Raw genomic sequence first — 22,887 nt, forward strand, 5'->3', positions numbered from 1 at the left:
GAACTTGAAATTAATGTTCTGGTAGAAACAACAAAGTTTATGATGGCAGAATTCCCATGCTGTTTTGCAGAAAATTCTGCAACCTATCGTGTAATTAAACTGTAGGACTAATAGTGCTCTCCATTCCAGCCAACCTGCTAAATGGCATTGCTGTGGAGGAAAAAAAAAACGTCTACAGTGCCCATTTGGGGTGCTGGGAACACCTCTTCCCTGTTGAGGTGCAGCAGCACTGGCAGAGGAAGTGCAGCCCAAGCTCCTTGCTAACTCAGGGCTCCCTAGGGTAGGGCTCTGACCATTGGTGAGGTGGAGAGAGGGTGGGAACCCTTGGCTGGTAGAAATGAGGAAGGAGGCGAGGATGAAATGGGAGGACATTAGTGAGAGGCCCTGGCAGGTGGAGTATTGGGAGCTCTGGGGAGAAGTGAGTCATGGTGTCTCTCAGGGGGTGTGGTGCAGGCAGGTCGGGCAGGGCAAGGTTGCGATGGGAGGAGGGCCGTCCCCTATTGCAGTGTCAACAGTGGAGGAGCCGTCGTTCAGTCAGAGATTGCCTGGGCTTCCTTAACCTTGAGCAAAAAAGGTGGCTGAAATTGTTTAGATGATTTCTTCCCCCTCAAGCAGGCACAATAATGTAATTGCTTCCCTTAGCGTATTGAGGAAGAACCTGCCGTGGACCAAACCATATTTGCTGCTCACACTCTTTCTTTGGTGATTTAATTTGATCAGTTTATTTGAACAGACAATGGAATTAGGAGTTTTGAAAAAAGATAGCTTTAATGATTTCTGTAATGTTTCCAAATAGATTATAAAAGTGGTAATTATCCATTCATCCTGGGTTTTTCAAGGACATTCCTAAGTGTGACATGAGAATAATTCACTTCCTGTTTCCTTTCTATTTTATCTGAGGGTTTATATTCTTTTTAAAGTAAGAAAAAAAAAATAGCAATGATTTGGTTTGAAAAGTTAACGTTTAATATTAGTCTTTTTTGAGAGACTTGAAATCGCTGTTATTTTGACTTCGACTTAATATAATTCAAATCTTTAAAATCATTGTTTTGGAGAAGGGATTTGGGAATATCCAATTTTGTCATTATTGTTAGGTTAACAGCCTTTAACCTAAGAAAAATGTGTTTGAATTTGCTTTTTGCAGAGTGGCCTCTACTTTGACCAAAGAAACTATAGCAGTCTTAGACATAGCAAACCCACCTCTGCCTACTGTTCTCGGGTTTGTCACCAGATTTTTTGGCTTTATTTGTTTTATCCAACTTTAACACATTTCTAATCCCCTGTTTTGCATTTTGACTAGTTAGGACTAATCTGTGAATGGCTGTGTTTGTATAGGTTTGTGATAATTGAATTCACATTGTCTGTGTGAGTGTATCTTTAAATGATGGTAACTATTGAATCACCACATTTATTAATGAGTACCATTTTTTCCAATTTTTTAAGTGAAAAATATTTACATTTACAAAAAAGTTCAAAGAATTATATAGTAACCACCCACATACCTATACTCAGATTCAACAACTAACGTTTTTACTATATTTCCTGTATCGTGTAATTATCTGTCTGACTGTCCCACTGTGTTTCCATCAGTCCATCTTTTTGGGAAGGGCACATTTCAAAAGAAGTTGTAGGCATCAATACATATCACGGTGTGTGTCCTTTTACTAAAAGTGTACATGTGGAAATATAAACTATCAGTGTGATGAGAGGGAATTCCCTGGTGGTCCAGTGGTTAGGGCTCAGCGCTTCCACTGCCAGGGCCTGAGTTCAGTCCCTGGTTGGGGAACTAAGATCCCACAAGCTGAGCAGCAGGACCAAAAAAATACGTGACGAGAAGAACGTAATTATGTAATGTGAGAATCTCTTGTTCTTTCAAGGCATTTGGCACGCCGTACATTTAGAACGTATTAAATATATGGCACGCAGTGCATTTAAAATAATTCAGTTGTCAAAACCTGCATACATGATTTAGTCTTATTTTCCATGTCTGATTGGGCTTAGTGACAACTGAAAGTGTACTGAGATGACATCAGGAAAAAAGATTTAATTCCTTTTAAAATAATGCTGTGCCTTGTTTAATGCATGGATTCACTGTGACCAGTATAATTTATCTAATTAAACTAAGGCACTTTGCCCATGGCTCACTCTGAAATATAGATTTTCTAATCCACTTGGAAAAGAGTGTTTATAGCAATAACTCAGAGCTCATTACCTGGCTCCCCATAATCAGGATAAGCCCATTCGCTGTCACAGGAGCTGCTGGTAACTACTGCGATGTGGTCACGGTTTGCCACGCTCCCTGTGCCGTGGCCCTTGTCCCCAGAGCATTTTCTTAGGTGGCCCTCTCATCGCCTGACATTAATGTTCAAAGACCAGTGGGACTTAAAACACATTTATAGAAAACCATTCCAAGTGTTTTTCTTTCTGATCCCTTAAAATTGATAGTTAAAGAGATTTCTAATGGTTAAGTTTTTCTCATTTTGTGTGTCACTTAACTGCCTTAAACACTTAGGAATTACTGATGAATTATGGAATATAAAATAGGCATAAGCTTTCTGCTTTCATGATTGTGAGACCAGTTCTCCCTGTCTTTTCTTGCTTGTGTTTTGTTTTCGTTTCTTAGCAGTCTTCCTCCCTGTACAGCGACCCTCTGGCGACATCCAAGAGCTACAGGGTTAGTACTTCCTGCGGAGTGTGGTGCCTTCAGAGCTGCCGGCTCCTTTCCTTCGGGTTAAATCATGCACTTTCTCCATAGGCCTCCTCCACTGTAAATTCTGGTCTGCTGAGAAGCGCCAGTCTGGTTTGTATTTCCCACTCCCAATGTGTGTACTCTTGGAGGAGCCATTGTCATGATGCTGACTCTAGCTTGACATCTTTCCTCCAAAATAGCCAAGGACACGCGGCTTCGGTGCTGTGTGTACCGCAACATGTGCTGCCTGTGCTTATAGTACAAAACTTTCGGGGAGTAAAAATGAGCGTGTTCTCCTCACAGTGGTAGATACTGCTGGCTGTTGTGGGCCCTTGCCTAGAATTGGCTTCCTAGAGGAGGTGGATTTGCATGGGTTCCACTCCACTTGCATACTTGTGTGAGATGGCTGCCTAGGCATGGGATGTCGTATTTTTGGAGGGGAACAGCTGTGGCCTTGGCCACATCAATACTCGGCTCTAATGAAGCCAGCTGAGTCGAAAGCCAAAACAGTCGCTCTGTGTAATGTGTGATGGTGAGTTGGTTGCTTTCAGGCTGTTTTGTTGTGGCCTCTTCTAGTGACCGGGAACCTGAGGCTTTGTGCTTAATTTTATCGTGACACTGGGCAAAGCTTTCTGTACCTCACTTTCTTACCTGTTTTCTTCCCTCTTTTGAGAGAATAAATTGGTAAATGTTCTCCTAATTTCATAACATGATGATGAAAGGCTATGCTGTAACCAGTGGTGCTGTTTGAAATAAGTGTGAGCCTGAAGCTTTACTGAGGCTGATGCAGGAATTTATGCAGATATAAATGAGTCTTATCACCTCGGGAGGCTGTGCACTTAAACACTATTCTTCAGCTTTTTTGGAACTGAGTACTTTGAAGAAGTTATATCACTTTGAAAATAACTTTGACGCTGAATGGCTAAATGGCATTTCCTTTGTTCTTCAGGTGTCATTGTATAATGGTGGATTATATAACCCTTACGGTTCTCGAACTGTAAGTCCAAGCAGGGGGAGGTGGTGAGGAGGGCGAGGTGTAGGTGGGCACAGTTTACTTAGAAAGAAAAAGCCATTTAATCTGACCTGTAATAACTCTCCAAGCTGTGAGACCCATCAGCTTGTCAACTGTGACTCTCCCCCAAGCTGTGAGAAAGTGCCTGCTGCAAACCGAGGCTTAAGTGTGAAGGCTGTACGAGCAGAGAAACCTCTGGCTCATCAGTTCCTCAGGGAGAGGATGAGAATAGCGCTTCTTGGGGCACCCCCTTCTTCTCTCCTTGCTCTTGCTGTGGGCTGCTGGGTCATGAGGGTAGGAGTGCAGTAGGCCTCCAGCCGGGGGAGTAACTGTTACTTTCACCTGGGAACCAGGCTGAGTCAGGTCCAGGGGCACTGATGTATTCTCAGCGGGAAAAAGAGCTGATCGTTATTGTAAAACCTGTCTTCTTGGAAACTTTATAGCCGTCTGAATACAGTTTTCACTCATCAAGAACGAGTTCATCCCGAAGCAGTCCTGTGGTGAGCTGCCTGGTCTCTTTGCATGTTCTGTAGACACTTCTGATTGGTTCATTAATCTGTACTCACAGTTCAGAATATCGAGGGTGTGGTGTGTTTCACCCTTTTGTGCATGGATTGCCATTTTCCTTCAGTACACAAACTCAAGAACTAATTTGTCTGAATTGGTGGTTTCTGTATGAATGTGACTTAGCACATAATTCTTAAATGAGTCTGAATCTAGTGCCATTAGAATTTTTTTTTTTTTGGTAACTGTCATTTGGAAATTCTTTTTTTTCCCCCAGTTGGTGGTAATGAAGGGTGTAAGTTAGCTGCCCTGTCCTTTTTCTTTCTCCTTTTCATCTCTCCTTTGTACATTGAACCATTCCACTTGCTTCCTAGCCCTTCGATCAGTGGAGTGAGAGAAAAAATATATCAACTTTTAAAAAATTGCTACATAAAACACGAAACTGGGACGATTCTAATTACCCAATCTTTCTAGGGTATTAAAACTTGTTTTAAATTTATAAATGTAATATTAGCTTAAGGAAAGTACAAAGTAAAAGTCCTCTGGCCCTTTTCTCCTGTTTCTGTCCCCCAAATGCAACCTCTGTTTGTGTATAACCTTTCAGAGATATTTTATGTCTGTACGAGTGTCCTGTGTTTGAACAGTATGCAAGTGACTCATGTACATAATGATGCTTAACTTGTTCTCTTTACTCACAGTATCTTTTCAAATTAGTATATAAAGATTTATTTTATTCTTTTTGGGGGGGGACATTTAAAAGATTTTCAAAAATAAGTCATGTCCCTTTCTATTTCCACTGAGTGCCTCTTGGAGATTAGTTTTATGTCAGCACATTTTTTTTTAATGGCAATGTATCATCATTCTGTTAGTGCCTGGGCTGTCGATTTGAAAAAAACTGCTCCCGTTTTGATGAGCTTTTAGGTTGTCAGATTTTTGCTACAACAGATACTTGTACAATGAACATGCTTATACAAATATATTTTTATGTACTTAGTAGATAGATCTGCATGGTAAATTGCTAATCATGAAATGATGGGAACCAAAGAGTATGCACATTTATATATTACCATATTACCCACCAAAAAGACTGTACTAATTACTATTTTTAATAGCAAATTATGACTTTCTTAGGAACCACCTTGTTATTCTTGATGGTGTTAAAATTGGAGAAATTATTAAGCAGTTTCTTAAAGGTCAGCATAGGTTACTTTGTAGAGTAGAACAAACAAGTTATATGGACTTTCCTCTATGTATAAGTTTGACTCATTTTCCCTGCCATTTCCAAGTGACATTTATCAAGGATTCCACTCTTACAGTTAACAAAAAGTTATTAAAGGGATGTTTAAGGAGATAAATGCTCTTTCACAGGAGGAAGTTTATATTTAACCCACCTGGTAATAAAATTCCACTTGGCAATTCTTGAGCCTGATGTCATTTTTAGTGTCCCAACTGTGATGGCCCCTTGCCCAGAAAAAAAAGATTATGGTAATGTTTTTAGTTGAGTGTAGAATCTTGTCCTTGTGTGCTGGCTACATGTTATTTCATTTGCAAGTTGGGACTCAGAGTTATTCCCCCAGTGATGCCAGAATGGCTCCTTGGTGAAGTCAGAATGGAGGCAGCATGCGCACTGCAGGTGCGTCCCGCTGCTGCTGACGGAGGAGGGCACCGCGCAGTAGCGTGAGGAGCACATGGAGATGTGCTGCGCAGGAGTGAGTGGAGGGCAGCAGGGGTCGTCATTCCAGTGTCCTCGGTGTAGGAAGTTCTGTGTTTGACATAGTATTTCATTTGAGAAGATGATTTTTTTCCTCTCTCAAACTGAAAGACAGTGTATTTATTGACTTAATGAATTATAAGATTATAATTCATTGTAATAAGTGGATCCCAGAGGGCCTAGAGGTTTAAAAAGCATGAGGTCCCTAGCAGGTTTGGCTAGTAGAGTCATGCTTCGCCCCCCTTTTTCTTTCATTCAACTTAAAAGGTAAACAGTATTTTAATCTTTGTGCTTTTGTGAACTATCTTTTGGTTTTTGTTGATTATTCATTATGCCTCAAAACAGCTTTTTGGTTTAATGGCGCACAGTAGTGGTGCTAATTGCAATTAATACTCATAGAGAGCATTTGCGTGTTTCCCAAAGCCTGCCTTCCTGTCCTTATGGTCACGGGAAGACCATATACCTATAGTGAAAGTGCATCTTTGTCATTATCTACTTTTAATATCCATAGTTCATCGACGATGACACTGCAAGCATTGCGTCTTCTGGTTGCGCCAGCCGTGGGCGAAGGGACAGCGTGGTGAGAGTGTTTTGCATGCAAACACATCTAATAAGTTTTAAAATTGCAACACTGTGTGATCACATGAAATCTATTGCAAACTGAAATTTGCACTTGACGAAATGAGCGTTTTCTTCAAATTTAGTTTATATGAATAATTTACCTTCAGAAATGTATTCCTGAGAATACATTTTTTCAGTGGGCTGTGTAAACTTTCCTAATGACACCTCTTATGTGCTAGTCATTATGTACTTGACAGATTTTCACTTTTTATTCTTTGTTGCTGTTTTATGCACATGCATGCATATGCACAGTTCACCAAAAACAAAAAAAATTTCAAACAAGATTAATGTTTCCACATTCTTTAAAACTCATTACTATGGATTAGAAATCATGCTGCCATTAATTAGTAGTTTTCTTCACTATGTACTTAACTATTGTTTATATGTCTTTTAAGACCTGTGAATTTTTTGAGTTGCTGGTGGCAAAATTTAAAAATACTGTCTTAGAATTCAACTAGAGTTACAATTGTAAAGGTAAGAAATAGCTATGTTAGAATATAAATTATATGATTTCAGGTTTCTTTATGAAACAAGGAATTTTACAGAGAGCTGATGACATTTTTGCTTTATTAAGAATTGATTTGAAAATTACTTTGAGAATGGTGTGTCAGCTTAGAGCTAAAAGAAAAAAAGAGAGCCCAATAACTGAGAGGCTATAGAGGCTATAATTCCTTTAAGAAATTAGAAGGCCATTTACTTTGAGTCATGTTTTGTGAAAGATTGTGAACCCAGGCTTTTCATAGAAAAGGGGAACAGCAAGAGTTTGTGAGCTTTGTTGCCAGAAATACAGTGATTGAACTAAGACAGTTTTGGTTCCTTGGCAAGCCAGATAATGCTCATCATCACGGCTGAAGAGGAGAGAACAGTCCCCGACACCCGAAAACACCCTGGCAAGTGGTGGGGTGGAAAGGGCAGGGCTTGGACCGCTGCTCCCACCTGTTAGTTGTGTTAATAGTGGTTCCTTTACTTATTATCTTTACCTATTTAATGAGCATGTAATCACTATCTTTGTAGGTAGGCTTAATATATGACGTAAATGAACTATCGAAATTCTGAGATAGTGGGTACCTTTATAGTATTATATGTAAATTTAAGTTGCATTACTGTTACTGTAAACAAGAATACTATTGCATGATCATCTCAGCTCTTCATAAAACTTCATATTTGTAAGCCTTAAAGAAGGCAGCTGTGTGCATGGGCTTCCAGATTCCTTTCTGGAAGAGAAGAGTTTTTGAGCAAGGAAATCAGACAGAACTGAGGTAAGCAGTAGCTGATGAGTGAGGTAACGAATGTTCATTGATTAAAGCAATTATCCTTCAATAAAAAGAAAAGAATGTTCATTGTTTTTTAATGCAACAAATGCTTATGGAGTGAGTACCAGTTATATATGAGGCACTGTGTTAATGGTTGGGAATAATGCTACGCAGGCCAGATTGCTGACTTCATGGAGCTTACATCCTAATGAAAGAAATAGGGGGGAAAACTGGTAAAGGAAGGAACAAAAAGAGAAAGTAAACCCAGAGACTGTGAAGAGAAAAAGCAGGTGATACGATAGAGGACATTGAGTGGAGTGTGTGTCCCTTCGGGATGGGGTGATCAGAGAAGGCGTCTCCAAGGGAGGTGACCTTGGAGCTGAGAGTTCCTAGGCCAGTGCCAGCAGCTAAGGTGGGAAGAGACGGTTGTGTTTAGGGAACCAGAAAGAGGCCAGTGTAGTTCCTTCATTGTTCTGTTCTACAGTTCCTGGTCCTGAGAAATGTGAAAAGAGGAAACTGGGTAAAAGGCACAATAAATACTCTGCAGGTGGTTCTGCGTTCAGCATATATGTGCTTAGCAGAGTCAGTAGCTATAATGCATTATACATTTGTGGAATATAGTGGAGGCTTTAGGTAAATGCTATCCTAGAATCCCTCGTTATGAGGGTGATGCTCCTCTTCAGGCAGTAGATGGTGATCTCTGTAGCATAGAACTCTGACTAAAATTAAGAAGAGTTTATTTTAGGGAGCTGTGAAGTCATTTTGGAGCCCTTTACATTTCTTTCTTACCTTCTTGAGTGGGTAATCACAGCACTTCCCTCATTTCATTTCTTGATACTTTATCACACAACAAAAAGAAAAAAGGTTTCCCCTCATATGACAATGTTACCGTTTTGTTCTCTCTCTTCTTAATTTTAAAGCATCTCATTTTTTCTAACTGAAAGGTTTCTGCCGCTGATTATTTTAGTCGCTCCAATCGTAGGGGGAGCGTCGTCTCTGACGTGGATGACGTGAGCATCCCAGATCTGACCAGCGTGAGTGCAGCGCATGGGGACCCACTGTCTCAGGCTTGTGACTAACAGCTAATACAGTAGCTATTTTAAAATCAGAATTTAATTTATTTGAGTACACTAGCATTAAATAGTTTTTTGTTTTGTTTCAAAATGTGTACATTGATATGTTCTTATTTTTTTTTTAACACTTTTTCCTATGGAAATTTTCCAGAAGCAGCCCGAACAATTATTGGCCAATTTTGTTTCATCTATTTCTTCCTCTTTCCCTCCTTATTTTCCCCTGAATTATTTTAAAGCAAATCCCATACATCATGCCATTTCCCAATAAATCGTTCAGTATGCCTCTCTAGTTAAGAACTTTTTTCTTATTTATTGTATCAAACCTAAGAAAAGGATAAAAACTCCTTAAACCCTTCTAATACCTTTCCCATATTTAGATATTCCTGATTGGTCTTAAAATTTTTCTTCTCTTTTCATTTTGGTGAATCTATAAATTTTTAGGTGGACTTTGAAGGTTGAACAATAAAATACACTACTTAGTAAAATGTCACTAATTCACCATAACTGGGAAGAATTCGAATAGATTTTGAGCATTTGGATTATGGCGTTGTGTTTGAAGAAGTGCCTGCCCGCTGACTTCACATTCGTTATGTGTACTCTACTGAGTCATGGCCAACTCTTTGCGACCCCATGGACTGTAGCCTGTTAGACTCCTCTGTCCGTGGAATTCTCCAGCAAGAATGTTAGATTGGATTACCTTTCCTCCTCCAGGGGATCTTCCCAATCAGGGATCGAACTGTGTTTCCTGAATTCCCTGCATTGCCAGGCAGATTCTTTTACCACTGGGCCGCCTGGCAAGCCCTCACATTCATTGCGAACTGCGTTTAGGAAAGAGTGTCCAGTAGAAATGCCTGGAGGCATTTACCTTAATGAAGGAACCCACAGCAGCAGATGTCTGCCTGCCTGGTATATCTAACAGCCTGATTTTCTGTCTGTGTAACACCTTCTCTCTGTTGCTGACATTAGTGTTGTTTTGTGTTGTTTTGCCCTTGAACCAATAACTGCTCTAGTTATCAACTCTTTGAAGCAGATGAGGCAGAGTTTCTTAACAAAAAATTAGACCCTTTTTTTAATGATGTGCTATATTTAGCACATCACAGATTGTATTTAAATAGCTACTTCTGAGTAACTGATCCTAGAAAACAGTTCTAAGTGTGGTCCTCAAGTAGTCCAGATTGTTGGCTCTCAAAGCTGGCTGAGCAACAGCCCCTGTCTTGGCTTTCATCAGATCAAAGAATCTCTCTGCACCCAAGTTAGAGGACTGGCTCCCAGGTCTTTCCCCTGAAATATTGCCTATTTTATTAATTTGCTTATTAACCTGTTTTTTCATAGATATAATCAATTTATTATGTACCCCCTTTCCCTTGAAAACTTTGAATCCGTTTAGCACCTAATGTGATGTCTGAATTACTGGTTATGTCCTCCTTATGTTTATTTCTTCGCAGTTTATTTTAGTAACTATACAGAAGTGGAAAGATTGACTTTATTTTTAAAGTCTTCCACTGCTGCTTGTAATTAAATAAAACTCTTCTCCCAGTAATTATTTTTATCTACACATTTTAATAAAAATTATACATATTAAAGATATATAACTAATGATTTGGATTTGATACACATGTATATAAGCTTCTTGTTGTTAATTTAGTCGCTAAGTCGTGTCCAGCTCTTTTGCAACCCCGCGGACTGTAGCCTGCCAGGCTCCTCTGTCCACGGGATTTCCCAGGCAAGAATACTGGAGTGGGTTGCCATTTCCTTCTCTGGGGGTCTTGCCGATCCAGGGACAAACCCTGCATCTCCTGCATTGGCAAGAGGATTCCTTACCACTGATCCACCAGGGAAGCCCCCATATAGGCTATGCATATGTATACCAAGTCATGCTGTGCACCTTGTAACATAAGCACAGGATTCTCCAGAGCGTTAGTTGGTAAACTTGGCCAGCACTCTGTTTTATAGCCTATGAGCCGCAATGATTTTTTTTTTTTCCTGAATGGTTGTCTAAGTACCTATGTAATATCCTTAATTTTGTCTCTTGGCACAGCCTAAAATGCATGTATATGTTGGTCCCTTCTCTGGAGCAAAAAAAAAAAAAAAATAGTCTAATAATTTCCTCTAAAGGTTATACTGTAATTCAGCTCATTATAAACAAAAAGTGGACTTTATGTTGGTAAGCTCTCCACCCCCCACTCCCTCCCTCACACATATGCTTTTTTAAAGGATAAGCTGAAATCTGCATTTTTATGTGAAATATCTTGGGGTTTTTTTCTTTAAGTGATGAAGTATTCACTTTTATTCAGCAAGCAAATGTATTTTTTTCAGTCTGGGCATTTTTAGGACAGCATAATTTGGCATGAAGCAGTGATCTATAAAGGAATTTTCTTATTAAATATGATCCTGTGACGTTTTGAACAAATTCCTCATTAATGCCTGTGGACTACATTTTATACTAAATACAATTTAAAAAAGATTTACTGAGGTGCTGGGAGAGGGACAGGAAGACCTAAGCCAGTTTAATATTGCTCAGAAAATGTGAGGAACAAAGGGCAAACCAGTAGTTACTACTGCTCCTGAAAAAAAGCATCCTTGTAGTTGGGGGCTTGGATCTTCTGTTTTTTAGGGTTTTCTCCAAATAGAATTTTTAAATAACATTATCAAGTCAGTATATACATATAAATTAGAAGTTAACAAAGGATTAGACTCCAGTGACTGCTTTAAGCAAAGAAAAGTGAAAGTCCATGGAATTCTCCAGGCCAGAATACTGGAGTGGGTAGCCTTTCCCTTCTCCAGGGGATCTTCCCAACACAGGGATCGAACCCAGGTCTCCCGCATTGCAGGCGGATTCTTCACCAGCTAAGCTACCAGGGAAGCATAAGCAAACTATACTATAAATACTTCACTGGATTATAATTTTATACCTTAAAAAAGTTTGTTCAAATGCCTTAATATAATACTCTTATCTCTTGATCACACATTATATTAGATTTATGATATGGGTGACAGAAGGGTTGCTGCTTGCTGAAAGTGGCTCTCCATATCAGATATGCATAGCTCAGTTACATCAAATTTCCAGTGTCCTTTTAAAAAAGAAATATAATTTAGGACAAAGTGCATCTTTATTTCTAAACAATTCTTTCTATTTCTAAACAACCCTTCCAAATGACGGTATTAAAATGTATTCACAAAATTCTGTTTCCATTCAAAAAGATTCTGTTATGTTTTACCATTTTAGTAGGACAAAATTATCGGTCACAGTAGTCATATGCTGAGACAAGGCCAATGGGCCTCTTCATCTGAAAATAAGAGATACCTTTCTTTGAAACAGAGGGTTTCAAAGATTTGACAAGATATGTATTCTAAGAAATGTTTTTCATGTGCTAATTTCCACAGATAATCATGGAGTTTAGACTTAAAGAGAAACAATCTGTGTTCTATGATGTTAAAAGCAAAGCATTTTCAGATTTCCCAGACATAGATAAGGTAAAGGCGTTTATCACCAAAATATAGAAAAGATGACAGTTGACACTTTGTTTACTGGTTGATAATTTGAAATTCTTGAAAGCAGCAGTGAAGTTTGCCATCATGTGCTCTTCTTTGCAGATTAACACGAATGTAAAATATTACAAGCCTGTTAGCTAGCTTTCCATTTCCAAGTATCAAGGAAACCCTTTTCTTGATTGGAAAAATACGTATTTAATCATTTAGGAATGTACTTGAAAGTTTTTGAGAGTAGTAAGCTGTCGTCAGTATTCATAAGCAAGTTCTGAGGTCTTTACTAATGATTTATTTTCAGTATTCTTTTCTTTCTCAGTTTAATTTGCTTGTTTTACAAAATTGTGACCATATAATACTATACATAGAGCCTTTGTTTTCTGACTTTTCATATTACTACATATTCATTTTTTCCGTGTTATTCATAAACAACAATTTTTGAAAAATCAGCTATAGTCACCATGTTTTACATTGGATCCTCAGACTTTATCTTACAGCTTAAAGTTTGTACCCTTTTACCAGCAGCGTTTCCTTCGTTTATACCTTAGCATATTAAATATGACTCCATTTTATTCCATTTAAGACCCTTTCCAGGATCTGGTGGAGTCTTTGGGTCGTCATTTTGAACACTAGCTTCTTGTGGCAGTGCAGCTATGTAGACCTCCTGGGGCATTTAGAACACCAGGTTTCAGCTAGCTTTTGTCTAAATGGAAGGCTGTGCATAACGTGACCTGAGGAGAAGTTGGGAGTCTCTGGCCAGGTCCCTGCAGCCAAAATAACTGGGCTGTGGTGGGGCTGCTCTCAGCGCTTTCGCTGCCTCCGCAGTCCTGAAGTTTGGCGCATGACCAGCCTGGGTTGCGGCAGTTCTGTCAGAGGATAGTGATAGCAGGAGACTCAACCCTGTGGTCGACTAGGTCACGGATGCCCTCTCTGAATTGTAAGATTTCTCTCAGGTGTCTGCCTGTGCAAAAATGGATGGGTTGGGGGTCATTTGTTTGAGAGCGAATTAAGGGATAGAATTTCAGATGGACCTGGAAGATTGTTTCTGAATGCTGCCTGTTTCTCTCTTTAACTCATTAGGAGAATAAGGCCGTCTATTTAGATGTAGTTATTTCTTTTGTTCTGAGGAGTAACACGTTGAATATTAAGCAATAAATTTTTACTAGTATAGACATGAGGAAGGTAATTCCTTCTTATGGCAGTATTTGCCAACATGAAAGATTATTGTTATTGCTTGTTTGTTTTAAGACCTTTCACATGTGGTTTTAAGAAGTCAAAATGAAGTAATGTCCATTCTTTTTTAAGGGTATTGTAGTAAGAAGCAGCAAAAATAATTCAAAGGCTAAGACAGGATTTATGTTCTGATTTAGTACTTATAGAAAAAGGTGTTTACTGAGACAGAAAATGAACATGATAAATGTAATGTTTTAAAAAAGAAAACTTTCAAATATGAGGAAGTTAGAGTGAAGTGATCTGAACTGAGCCAGAAATAATGATGTTTTGTGTTTTAATAATTAACTGAGGACAGTTTTCAAATCTCTTCTCTAGATTGGGCTGGAAGGATTATTGGTCTAGAAGTTGGGGGTCTGGGTATATTTTCACTTAGTTAACTTTCTCTGTGATTTTTTTTCTCCCTAGTGGTAATCAGGACAGTATACAAGTAAATGATAGGGAAAAATCGACAAAACCGAGATCTGGATCCAGCTCTGGCATTTAGTTGTTCATCCTTCAGCAAGATCTAAAATTTCTCTTTCCTCAGCTGTAAAGTCAGAGTTTTAGGCGAGACCTTTAAGGTACTTCTCTTCTTGAAACACTAACTGAAACGACCCTAAGGCCTGTCTGTGAGAGAGAGGATAACTAGTTATGCTATCTCCAGACAGTAGGGTACTACGCAGCTGTTAAAGGAGGTCAGTCTGTAGGTGCAGAAGAAGTGTAGTTCATTTACTCATTCATCTGACAAGTCTTTAGTCCTTCTGTATGCCAGGTGCTATTCTTGGTGTTAGGAATACAGAAAAGAACGTACAGACATGAAGTTTACATCAGAGAGAGATCAGATAGGAAGTAGGTTAATAAGTATCATGGGGTCAGGGAGTGAGAAATACCATGAAGAAAAATTCTTTCTCTAATCTCTGAAACATGGTGAGGGAAAAGAGAACATATGGGATGTATTTGGGACACCACTGTTAGAATTTTGTAAAGCCTTGGGAGTAGATTGCCCTTGAGGGTAGCACATGCCCTTTGTGCTGTTTGATTTTTTTCTTTTTTTAGATACTTGTGCATGTTTGTTAAAAAGCAAACACAAAAAGCATACAAGCAAATCCTCAGACTGTGGAGAAATTTTTTTGAGGATACATTTAACATGCTGTAGTCCAGTCTGAACTTTTTTGGCTGAGTGTTCTAGCCTTATCTATGTGTCTTGTGTACTAATAATGTAATAAAGTTTTTTGGCTTTTGGTTTTATCAGACTTTTTCTTCTGACATGTATGAGTATTTGTGTGTGTGTGTGACTTTTGCAATGCTAGAGTTTACATTTATATATGTAATTTCTTTAATTGTTTCAAATACCATGAAAAGAAAAATCTATGCAAAAGTTCTAACCTTTTTCATAAGGATAGCTTGCTTACTCTGTCTTCCTTGAATAAGAATTGAAGTTAACATCTTGTCTTCCTTGTCCCAACTTTTATTTCAGTTTTAGTGTGTTTACTTTTAGGATCCAAATATTAGTTGAACTTGGAGAACCCAAATGGTGTCACTTCTTTTTTTCTTCCGCCTTAAAAAAATCAAAAGGCTCAACATCTTTTCTGATTTTTATCTCTGTTCTTTCCTAGTTGGATGAAAAATCTGATAAACAGTATGCTGAAAATTACACAAGGGTGAGTATGTAAATTCCTAAGGAAATTAAGTTGTTGAGGTCACCAGCTTACTACTATTCTTGATTTTACAACAGTTTAACTCATGGAGTTACTCTTCCTTTCTTCATCTACTTCCTGTCCTTGACCCCCAGATTCCTCTGCAGTTGAATCATGTGAAGCCCTGGGAAGAGAGGAGACACTGCATTTTATTTCCTTGCATGTCACCTCTTAAACTTGTGGCTGCTCTTTTGATTTTCAGTCCTCTAGAATTTCACCCGGAGAAGAAACCATTACACACTGGAGATGGGGAAGTGTCTTTAGGAATAGTGGTGACAGACTCTGAAGGTTTTCTTTCTTTTTTCCTGTATAGAGAAATTATTTCTTTGAAGTGAAATAATTCCTTTTAAGGAGTTGCTTTGTGTTTAAAAAAAAAAAAGTCTCTAACTTTCTTCTAGAAACATTTTTAGAAAGTCATCCTAGGAAATTATCTGGATTAATTTTTCACTATGCCCCCAATGATATGCCAGTTCTGTCCAGTAGGAATGTAGTGCAAGCCACAAATGTAGGCCACATGTGAATTTTCTAGCAGCCACACTAAAATAGTAAAAGGAAACAGATACAATTAATTCAAATGATATATTTTATTTAACCCCAATGTCCAAAATATTTTAAGCATAATCAACGTGAAAACTTATCAGTGAGATATTTTACATTCTTTTTTCCACATCAAGAGTTCAAAACCTGGTGTGTATTTCACACCTGAGAAAGAATTCTCAGTTTGGACCAGTCACATTCCAAGTGCTCAGTCGCCGCATGTGGCTAGTTGTCTGCTAAATTGTCTGCCCACATCTCTGCCATTTATTAATTCAGGAGCATCATCCACAGCTGAGGGGAAAATGCTGCTGCTCTCAGCTGCAGACAGTGTCTCCAGCTTTTATCAACAAAGTGTTGGGAAAAGAAAAGTTTCTAAAGAAGCAGCTCCAGGAACCTAATAATTAGCATACCAACAGAGCATTCTGAAACTGTTCAAAATCCAGCTGATGTCCTCACCCCCAGCGCTGTTTACAATACAGTAAAGATAAACTTAGAAAACAGACAACTCTTCACATGAACTATTTCCTTCTTAGTGATTATGAATCCTAGATTCCAAAAGAGTGAGCAAACGCAGTTGTGCTGAGTAGTTCTGGTCGCATCTCTGGGTAACCCCCGTCCCCCTCTCCCCACCAAGGCCAGTCTAAATTGCTTGTGGACTACATTTGGTGACTTCTTATCCACACTGTGTTAGAGCTCTTCCTATCACCCTGCCCCACGTTTAGTTTCCACAGCAAATTTATTTTTAAAGAACTAAGACTTAAAAGTGTCATCTGTCTTTTTCTCTAGCCTTCATCTCGAAATTCTGCCTCAGCAACGACCCCTCTAAGTGGAAACTCATCCAGGCGAGGAAGCGGGGATACCAGCAGCTTAATAGACCCAGACACCTCTTTAAGTGAACTGCGGGTAAACCACCATTTTGGTTTGCTTTTTATAAACATTTTTTATTTTTGGCTTCTTTGTAGTATACTAGAACCATTTAACATTTAATGTGACTTGGTAGGAAGGAAAGAAGTATGAGTTCTTTAAAAAAAAAAATTGTTAATACAGTTCAAGAATGTGACTAGGGTCTGAAAGGAAGGAGATGAGTTAATTCTTTTCTGTTCTCTTTCCTGAACATTTGATGGTATTTGGAATGAGCTCTTCTAGTTTACAAATGCCAGAAAAACTTTCTAATGTATATAAAAGTCATCCTTTCAAATAATTGGCCACATTTTAGATGGAAAATATGTGGATGTACAGGGAACGAGACTTTGGGGATTATTAGTCTTTTGAGCCCTTATAGTATTATTTGGCTGCTTGAATACAGTTATCTCTCAGAGTTTCATGATAAGACAAGTATGATAATATTTGGGATGACAGAAATACCTGAGTAATGAAAGCTCATTTAACCCGTTAGTTGAGCCTCCAGTCTCATTAATAACCCTTTCAAGATGTCTATGAATGTCTATTTGCTGAGCATGCTGTTTGTGAGGAATGGGGCAAGGGTAGTAATAAAAACTGCATTTTTTCATTCATTCAGTGTTTATCGAGCCCCATAGGTTCAGGCAGTAAAACATACTTTGGAAACCTGAGGAATTCACTGTTTCACATGGAAGACAAGTGGATATAAACCAGTAAAGCCAGGTGGTGTGGTGGCTGTCATAGTAGCAAGAGTAAGGCTGTGAAGGGAATTCAGAGAAGCATCGTCTAAACTGGAAGAGATACTGAAAGGCTTTTGAGGAGACAAGGAGTGAAGGAACAGTAAAAAATAACCAGGCAAAGAAGCCAAAGCGTGAAGGTGTTCTCTGATAAATTCGGAGAACCAGAAGGTTATCTGTGTGGCAGAGTTGCCAGAGGATAGGATGGAAAGTGAGGATTCGTAATGGGTGGGAGAGGAGGCCGGAGAGGTAATGATGGGCCACACCCCAGAACACCGTGTGGCCGACTGAAAGGAATTCAGGTTCACCCTGACCACAGTGGGATATGAAGCAGGGAAGCGGTGCTATCTGATTTGCATTCCTAAAGGTTGACCACAGGCTGGAAGAAACCTTGGAGGCAAGAACTGTTCCTCTGTGGTTGAACAGTGGGGAGGAGATGAGCAAGTCAAAACTGTAATGGGAGGAAATGCAGGCAGCTTCCTCTGAAGAGAGTGTTGGAGGCTGGAAGTTGATTGGTCAATAGACAGTGTTAAGAGAGGGTTTTTGCTTTCTTTTAAAGGCAGCCTTAGTTATTATTTTCATTGGTTGGATTGAGCCAATAGAGAGAGACTGAAGTTAAGAAAGGAGAGGAATAACAGAAAGTGCCTGAGTGGGTGAGAGGAATGTCCAGATAAGATTGGGGGGAGTTGGGCGCCCCTTCCCCCGACCCAGTAGAGGAGGAGGGAGGGACTGTTAGTGACCGAATCAGATTGGAGTCGGGTCAGGAGCAGGAGTCTGGTGTGTGATACGGGCAGCTTGTACAGTGGGCTGAGGATTAGCAGAGGCTCGGGAGGATTCCTGCAGCGGCAGTGGCTGTGCAGGAGGCGACCCAGGTCACGCTGGCTCTGACTCTGAAGGGGCCGGTGTTGTTGAGCTCTTAGTACCAGGCAGAAGCATTGGGGGGTACAAAGTAAATAAGTTCAGTTCTTGCCTTTAAGTGCTGTTTTCTAGTCCAGCAAAAGACAGGAGGATGGGGCCTTCCAGCTTCGGACTCAGCTTATGCTCGCCATTTACAGCCTCTTGGAAGGAAATGAACTTATATGTCCCAGTATCTGGCTCCTCGTAGGCACTCTCTGTGGCTCAGACAATAAGGAATCCGCCTGCAGTGCAGGAGACCCGGGTTCGATCCCTGGGTTGGGAAGTTCCCCTGGAGAAGGAAATGGCAACCCACTCCAGTATTCTTGCCTGGGAAATCCCCATGGACAGAGGAGCTGGGCAGGCTACAGTCCATGGAGTCACAAAGAGTCAGACCCAACTGAGCGACTAAGCGCAGCGCAGCATAGGCACTTGATAAATGTCTGTTGAGGGAACCGGGAAGTAAAGACAAGCCCACTGGGGAGGGAGTGAAGAGGCAGGGGAAATGTTGATATAATGTAACTCTGTGCAGTGGGCCATTGTTCCTCCCTGTAGTTGTAGAGTTACGTTCAAGGGCCTGTAGCTGTTAGGGCCTGTAGCTGTTATTTCCAGCCTGAATCAACCATCCAGAATAGATCGTATGTAGCAAGGTTGGGTACAAGGGAGACAATATTTTCCATTTAAAATTTGACCTGCTTTACTTTTTTTATAAGGATTATGGTAACTTTTGGAGTAAAGACTTTTCTCATCATTTAAATGATGTCCTCAGGATAGACTGTCTCATTTGACATTGTATTTAAAAAGGTTTGTGTTTAATTTCCCTCCCTTTACTCCTCTTTCTCCCAAATGAATTGTGGGCAGTAACCAAGTCATTGGAAGACAACTCTGTTCATACCTAGTTTTACATTTTTTAAATATTTCTGCATAACTCAGTAAAATTTTCAGCTTGTAATTAATTTGCTACATGTTTTACTAGTTCTCGGTGAAGTGTTATACCAAAATTATTTAAATGATTTATACAAATTTCAAAATTGTGTTTTAAAAACTGTTATAAGCTATAGCTTTTGTCCATACACAGTCCTGCCCCCGTTTGCTAATATTGCTTCAACAGGAGTCAATGCCAAGAAAATGTTTACTCTGTTGAATTGGTTACTCTAGGGCCTTCCCCAGCCCCACCGTCACCTGCGCTGTTTGGAGTGGCAGTCACGTTTGTGAACTGTGACTTCTCTTCTTTTGGTCTGGTCTATTCAGAAGTAATTCACATTTTCATGAATCCTTTGAGACTTTGCGCGTGTGGTTTTATGCAATGGTTCATTCCTATGTCCTGCAGGATATCTATGACCTTAAGGACCAAATTCAGGATGTAGAAGGGAGATACATGCAGGGGCTTAAAGAACTAAAGGTATCAGGGCCCTCTCTGCTGCCCAAGCATGCTGTGTGTGCGCAGAAGTGTCAGTAACGGTGGTTTCACGGGTTCTCTTAACCCCACTGCACATGGCTTTACTAACAGTGTTTGTCTTTCAAGCATGTGCTTAACCTGCAGTGAAAGGCGAACTTCCAGTCTCTGCTGATATTTACATGTGTGGTGTAGTTTATGGAATATTCAGCAAAAGATAGCTGGACTCAGTTTTTAAACCTTGTAAAATACTTACATATCCCTTGTATCTTAGCCTTACAAAATTGAGTTAGGCAAAAACCTAAGAAATGTTCTAAGAATATTTTTTTATTGAGAATTAAACCTTAAAATTCTTCCACGTTAAATAAAAGAGCATTGCCTATTTCTGTCACCAAATTCAGTCAGTGTTAGAAACAGGAGGAAGAAACATCTGAGAGAGAGAGAGCATTACCATAAATAACCCCTGTGGTGGAAAGACCCTGAAGCATGAGGACTGTGTTTTGGTGTTGTTTTTACATATAGGTCAAAAAGGGTTACACACATTCAGTGCCTTAAAGAATTTGGAGGTAAATTTAAATAGGAATCTTCCCTGGTAGCTCAGACGGTAAAGAATCTCCCTGCAATGAGGAAACCCAGGTTCAATCCCTGGGTTGGGAAGATCCCCGGGAGAAGGGAACGGCTACCCACTCCAGTCTTCTTGCCTGGAGAATTCCACCGGCTCTGGCTATATTCCATGGGGTCACAAAGAGACACGATTGAGCAACTAACACGTTCACTTTTTAAATGGTAGCAAGAATGGCTACCAGTTTTCCATAGAAGTGTAGGTGTGTGGCAGAGCTTTTAGTTATAAATGGCACTTGATTATCATGCTCTTCCCTGTGTTTTCTTAAGAAGTCCAGGTCTAATATTATGAATTACTATAAGTTTCTGTGAACACAGGTAGTTCCCTATTAAACATAGAAATAGACACCAGACCTCTAAAAATGTGTAAACAAGGTGTTCAGAAAGGTGACTTGGGCAGTGCCCCGGGAGCACAGTGTGAACCTAACAGGCAAAGCTCAGCTGCCCTGGCCTGACTGGACTTGGGCCAACCAACAGCCAAAACCTTCATGCAGGTGATTGTGGCCCAGAGGGCGCACAGTTGAGACTGAGGACCAGAAAGGGTGGGAAGGCCTGTGGAGAGCATTCCCGGGACGCCTGGACGCCGCTGACAGCCACGTGTGGGCTTCGGCGAGCACCAGGAGAGTCCCAGTCGGTGTGCCTGCGCGCTGCCTTAGCCCTTCTGCTCTCCTCGTCAAGTTTTGGAGCTATGGCTTGGAGGTCTCTTAGATCAAGGGAGCAAATCCAGGACTTCCAGTCAGTGCATTCATTTTAAAGCATTGGATGGGATGTAATGTGTCAGGAAAGCAAATGAGTCAGAGGAATTCTTACTTGTTTTTCATTTTATTTGGAACATTTTCCTCTTTTTGACCTACCGTTATTGTATTCTTTGAAGGATACAGAAAACAGATTCACCTTATTTGAAACTCTGAATAGATAAGACCCCTTTTCTTAATTCATAGTATATAATTGAACTTGACTTCAGATTGTGTTTATCCTTGAAATGAGTCTTTTAAACAGAAGAAAAAAAATCATTTACGAAATCATCCAGTTGGTGGTCAAAGCACAGTGGTTGTCAATGTACTTATATCCTATTAAAAAAGAATGCTAGGTCATTGCTTATGACATTATTCTCAAGTATGTCTGCCTGTGAGGGGTGTTTTCCCACTCCAGCTTCCATCCATCGTCACCTGGATCTCAATAATAGCACAGATTGCTGGACTCTACTCCCAGATTTTCTCATTCAAAAAGTCTAGGATGGGGTTATTGAAAATTTGCATTTTTAGCCAGATCCTAGATAATGTTGTTGCTTCTAGTCTAGAACCTACACTGAAAATCAGTTCCTAAGATACATTTAAGTAAACTAATTCCTTATGGGTATCACTGGTGTGAAATAGATTAAAATCATTAAAACTACCTTGACACTTAAACTAGTCCTCTGTGGTCTGTTGTTTAAAGAAAAGTAACTTCCATTCATTTTATATGTTGTATCCTTGCAGCTGCTGCTTAAACTGCCTCAGATTCTGGTGTTCATGCAGTCACACCCCATTTTGTATGGGACTGAGTTGTGAGGATTTTTCTCTTTTTTTTCTTTTTTGCTATTTGTCTCTAAGATGGATCAGAATCATTCTAAATTCTGCACTGTATGGGGTTAGCCTAAAAGTTTGTTCATTTTTTCTGGAAAAAAACCCCAAAACATTAATATACTCCTGATTTGCAAACAGTTAAGTGTATGTGTTTGTGTATCTTTATTAAGATAAAATTCACATGCCATAAAATTTACCTAAAGTGTACAGTGTATTGTTTTTTTTCAGCATAGTCACAGAGTTGCACAGACGTCACCAGTTTTACAGTGTCTTCATTACCCCAGAAAGAAACCCCATACTAATCAGCAGTTGCTCTCCATTCCTTCACTCCCAGACCGCTAGTCAGTGTTGCCTTTTGTGATTGGCTTTTTACTTAATGTTTTCATCCATGTCATAAGATTCATCCATGTCATAACATGCATCTGTGTGTGTATGTATGTGTGTATAGATGTAAAAATTGCTGGGTAACATTCCAGTGTATAGATTTACTACATTTTGTTTATCCATTTATTAGTTGATAGGCGTTTGAATTGTTTACAGTTTAGATCTGTTATGAATAATGCTGCTGTAAACATTTGTGTCCAGTTTTTTTGTATAGATATGTCTTTTCATTTCTCTTGGGCAGATTACCTAGAAATAGAAGTGTTGGGTCATATGGCAACTCTGTGTTTATCATTTTGACTTGCTTCCAGACTCTTTGCCCAAAGCAGCTGCACTATTTTACATTCTCACTAGCAGTGTATGAGGATTCTGGTTTTTCCACTTCCTCACCAACCCTTGTTATCTCTCTTTTTGATTATGTTAATAGCCATCCTATTAAGTCTGGAGTAGTATCTCAGTATGGTTTTGGTCTTATTTCTTTAATCACTAATGATATTAAGAATATTTTTATATTCTTACCATTTTATACCCTCTTTGGAGGAATATCTGTTCAAATCCTTTCCCATTTCAAAATTGAATTGTCTGTCTTTTAATTCTT

The 22,887-nt window shown here is 39.5% G+C and overlaps 1 protein-coding gene across 11 annotated transcripts in view; it reads left to right on the plus strand.

The window, feature by feature from the left end:
- LRRFIP2 (LRR binding FLII interacting protein 2) overlaps nucleotides 1-22,887 on the plus strand; it is a 110,338-nt gene that overhangs the window by 58,701 nt on the left and 28,750 nt on the right. For 4 of the 11 annotated variants that reach the window (XM_018066873.1, XM_018066878.1, XM_018066879.1 and 1 more), the window contains 10 exons: nucleotides 1,145-1,219; nucleotides 2,624-2,674; nucleotides 2,756-2,800; nucleotides 3,639-3,686; nucleotides 4,145-4,201; nucleotides 6,428-6,496; nucleotides 8,735-8,824; nucleotides 15,178-15,222; nucleotides 16,582-16,698; nucleotides 19,657-19,728. In XM_018066873.1, coding sequence (XP_017922362.1) covers nucleotides 1,145-1,219; nucleotides 2,624-2,674; nucleotides 2,756-2,800; nucleotides 3,639-3,686; nucleotides 4,145-4,201; nucleotides 6,428-6,496; nucleotides 8,735-8,824; nucleotides 15,178-15,222; nucleotides 16,582-16,698; nucleotides 19,657-19,728 — 669 coding nt within the window. The remainder of the gene's footprint in view (nucleotides 1-1,144; nucleotides 1,220-2,623; nucleotides 2,675-2,755; nucleotides 2,801-3,638; nucleotides 3,687-4,144; nucleotides 4,202-6,427; nucleotides 6,497-8,734; nucleotides 8,825-15,177; nucleotides 15,223-16,581; nucleotides 16,699-19,656; nucleotides 19,729-22,887) is intronic. The other 7 variants (XM_018066876.1, XM_018066881.1, XM_018066874.1 and 4 more) reach the window with 6 other exon arrangements.

Source organism: Capra hircus, chromosome 22 (genome assembly GCF_001704415.2).
Source record: "Capra hircus breed San Clemente chromosome 22, ASM170441v1, whole genome shotgun sequence".
NCBI classification, from domain to species: Eukaryota; Metazoa; Chordata; class Mammalia; order Artiodactyla; family Bovidae; genus Capra; species Capra hircus.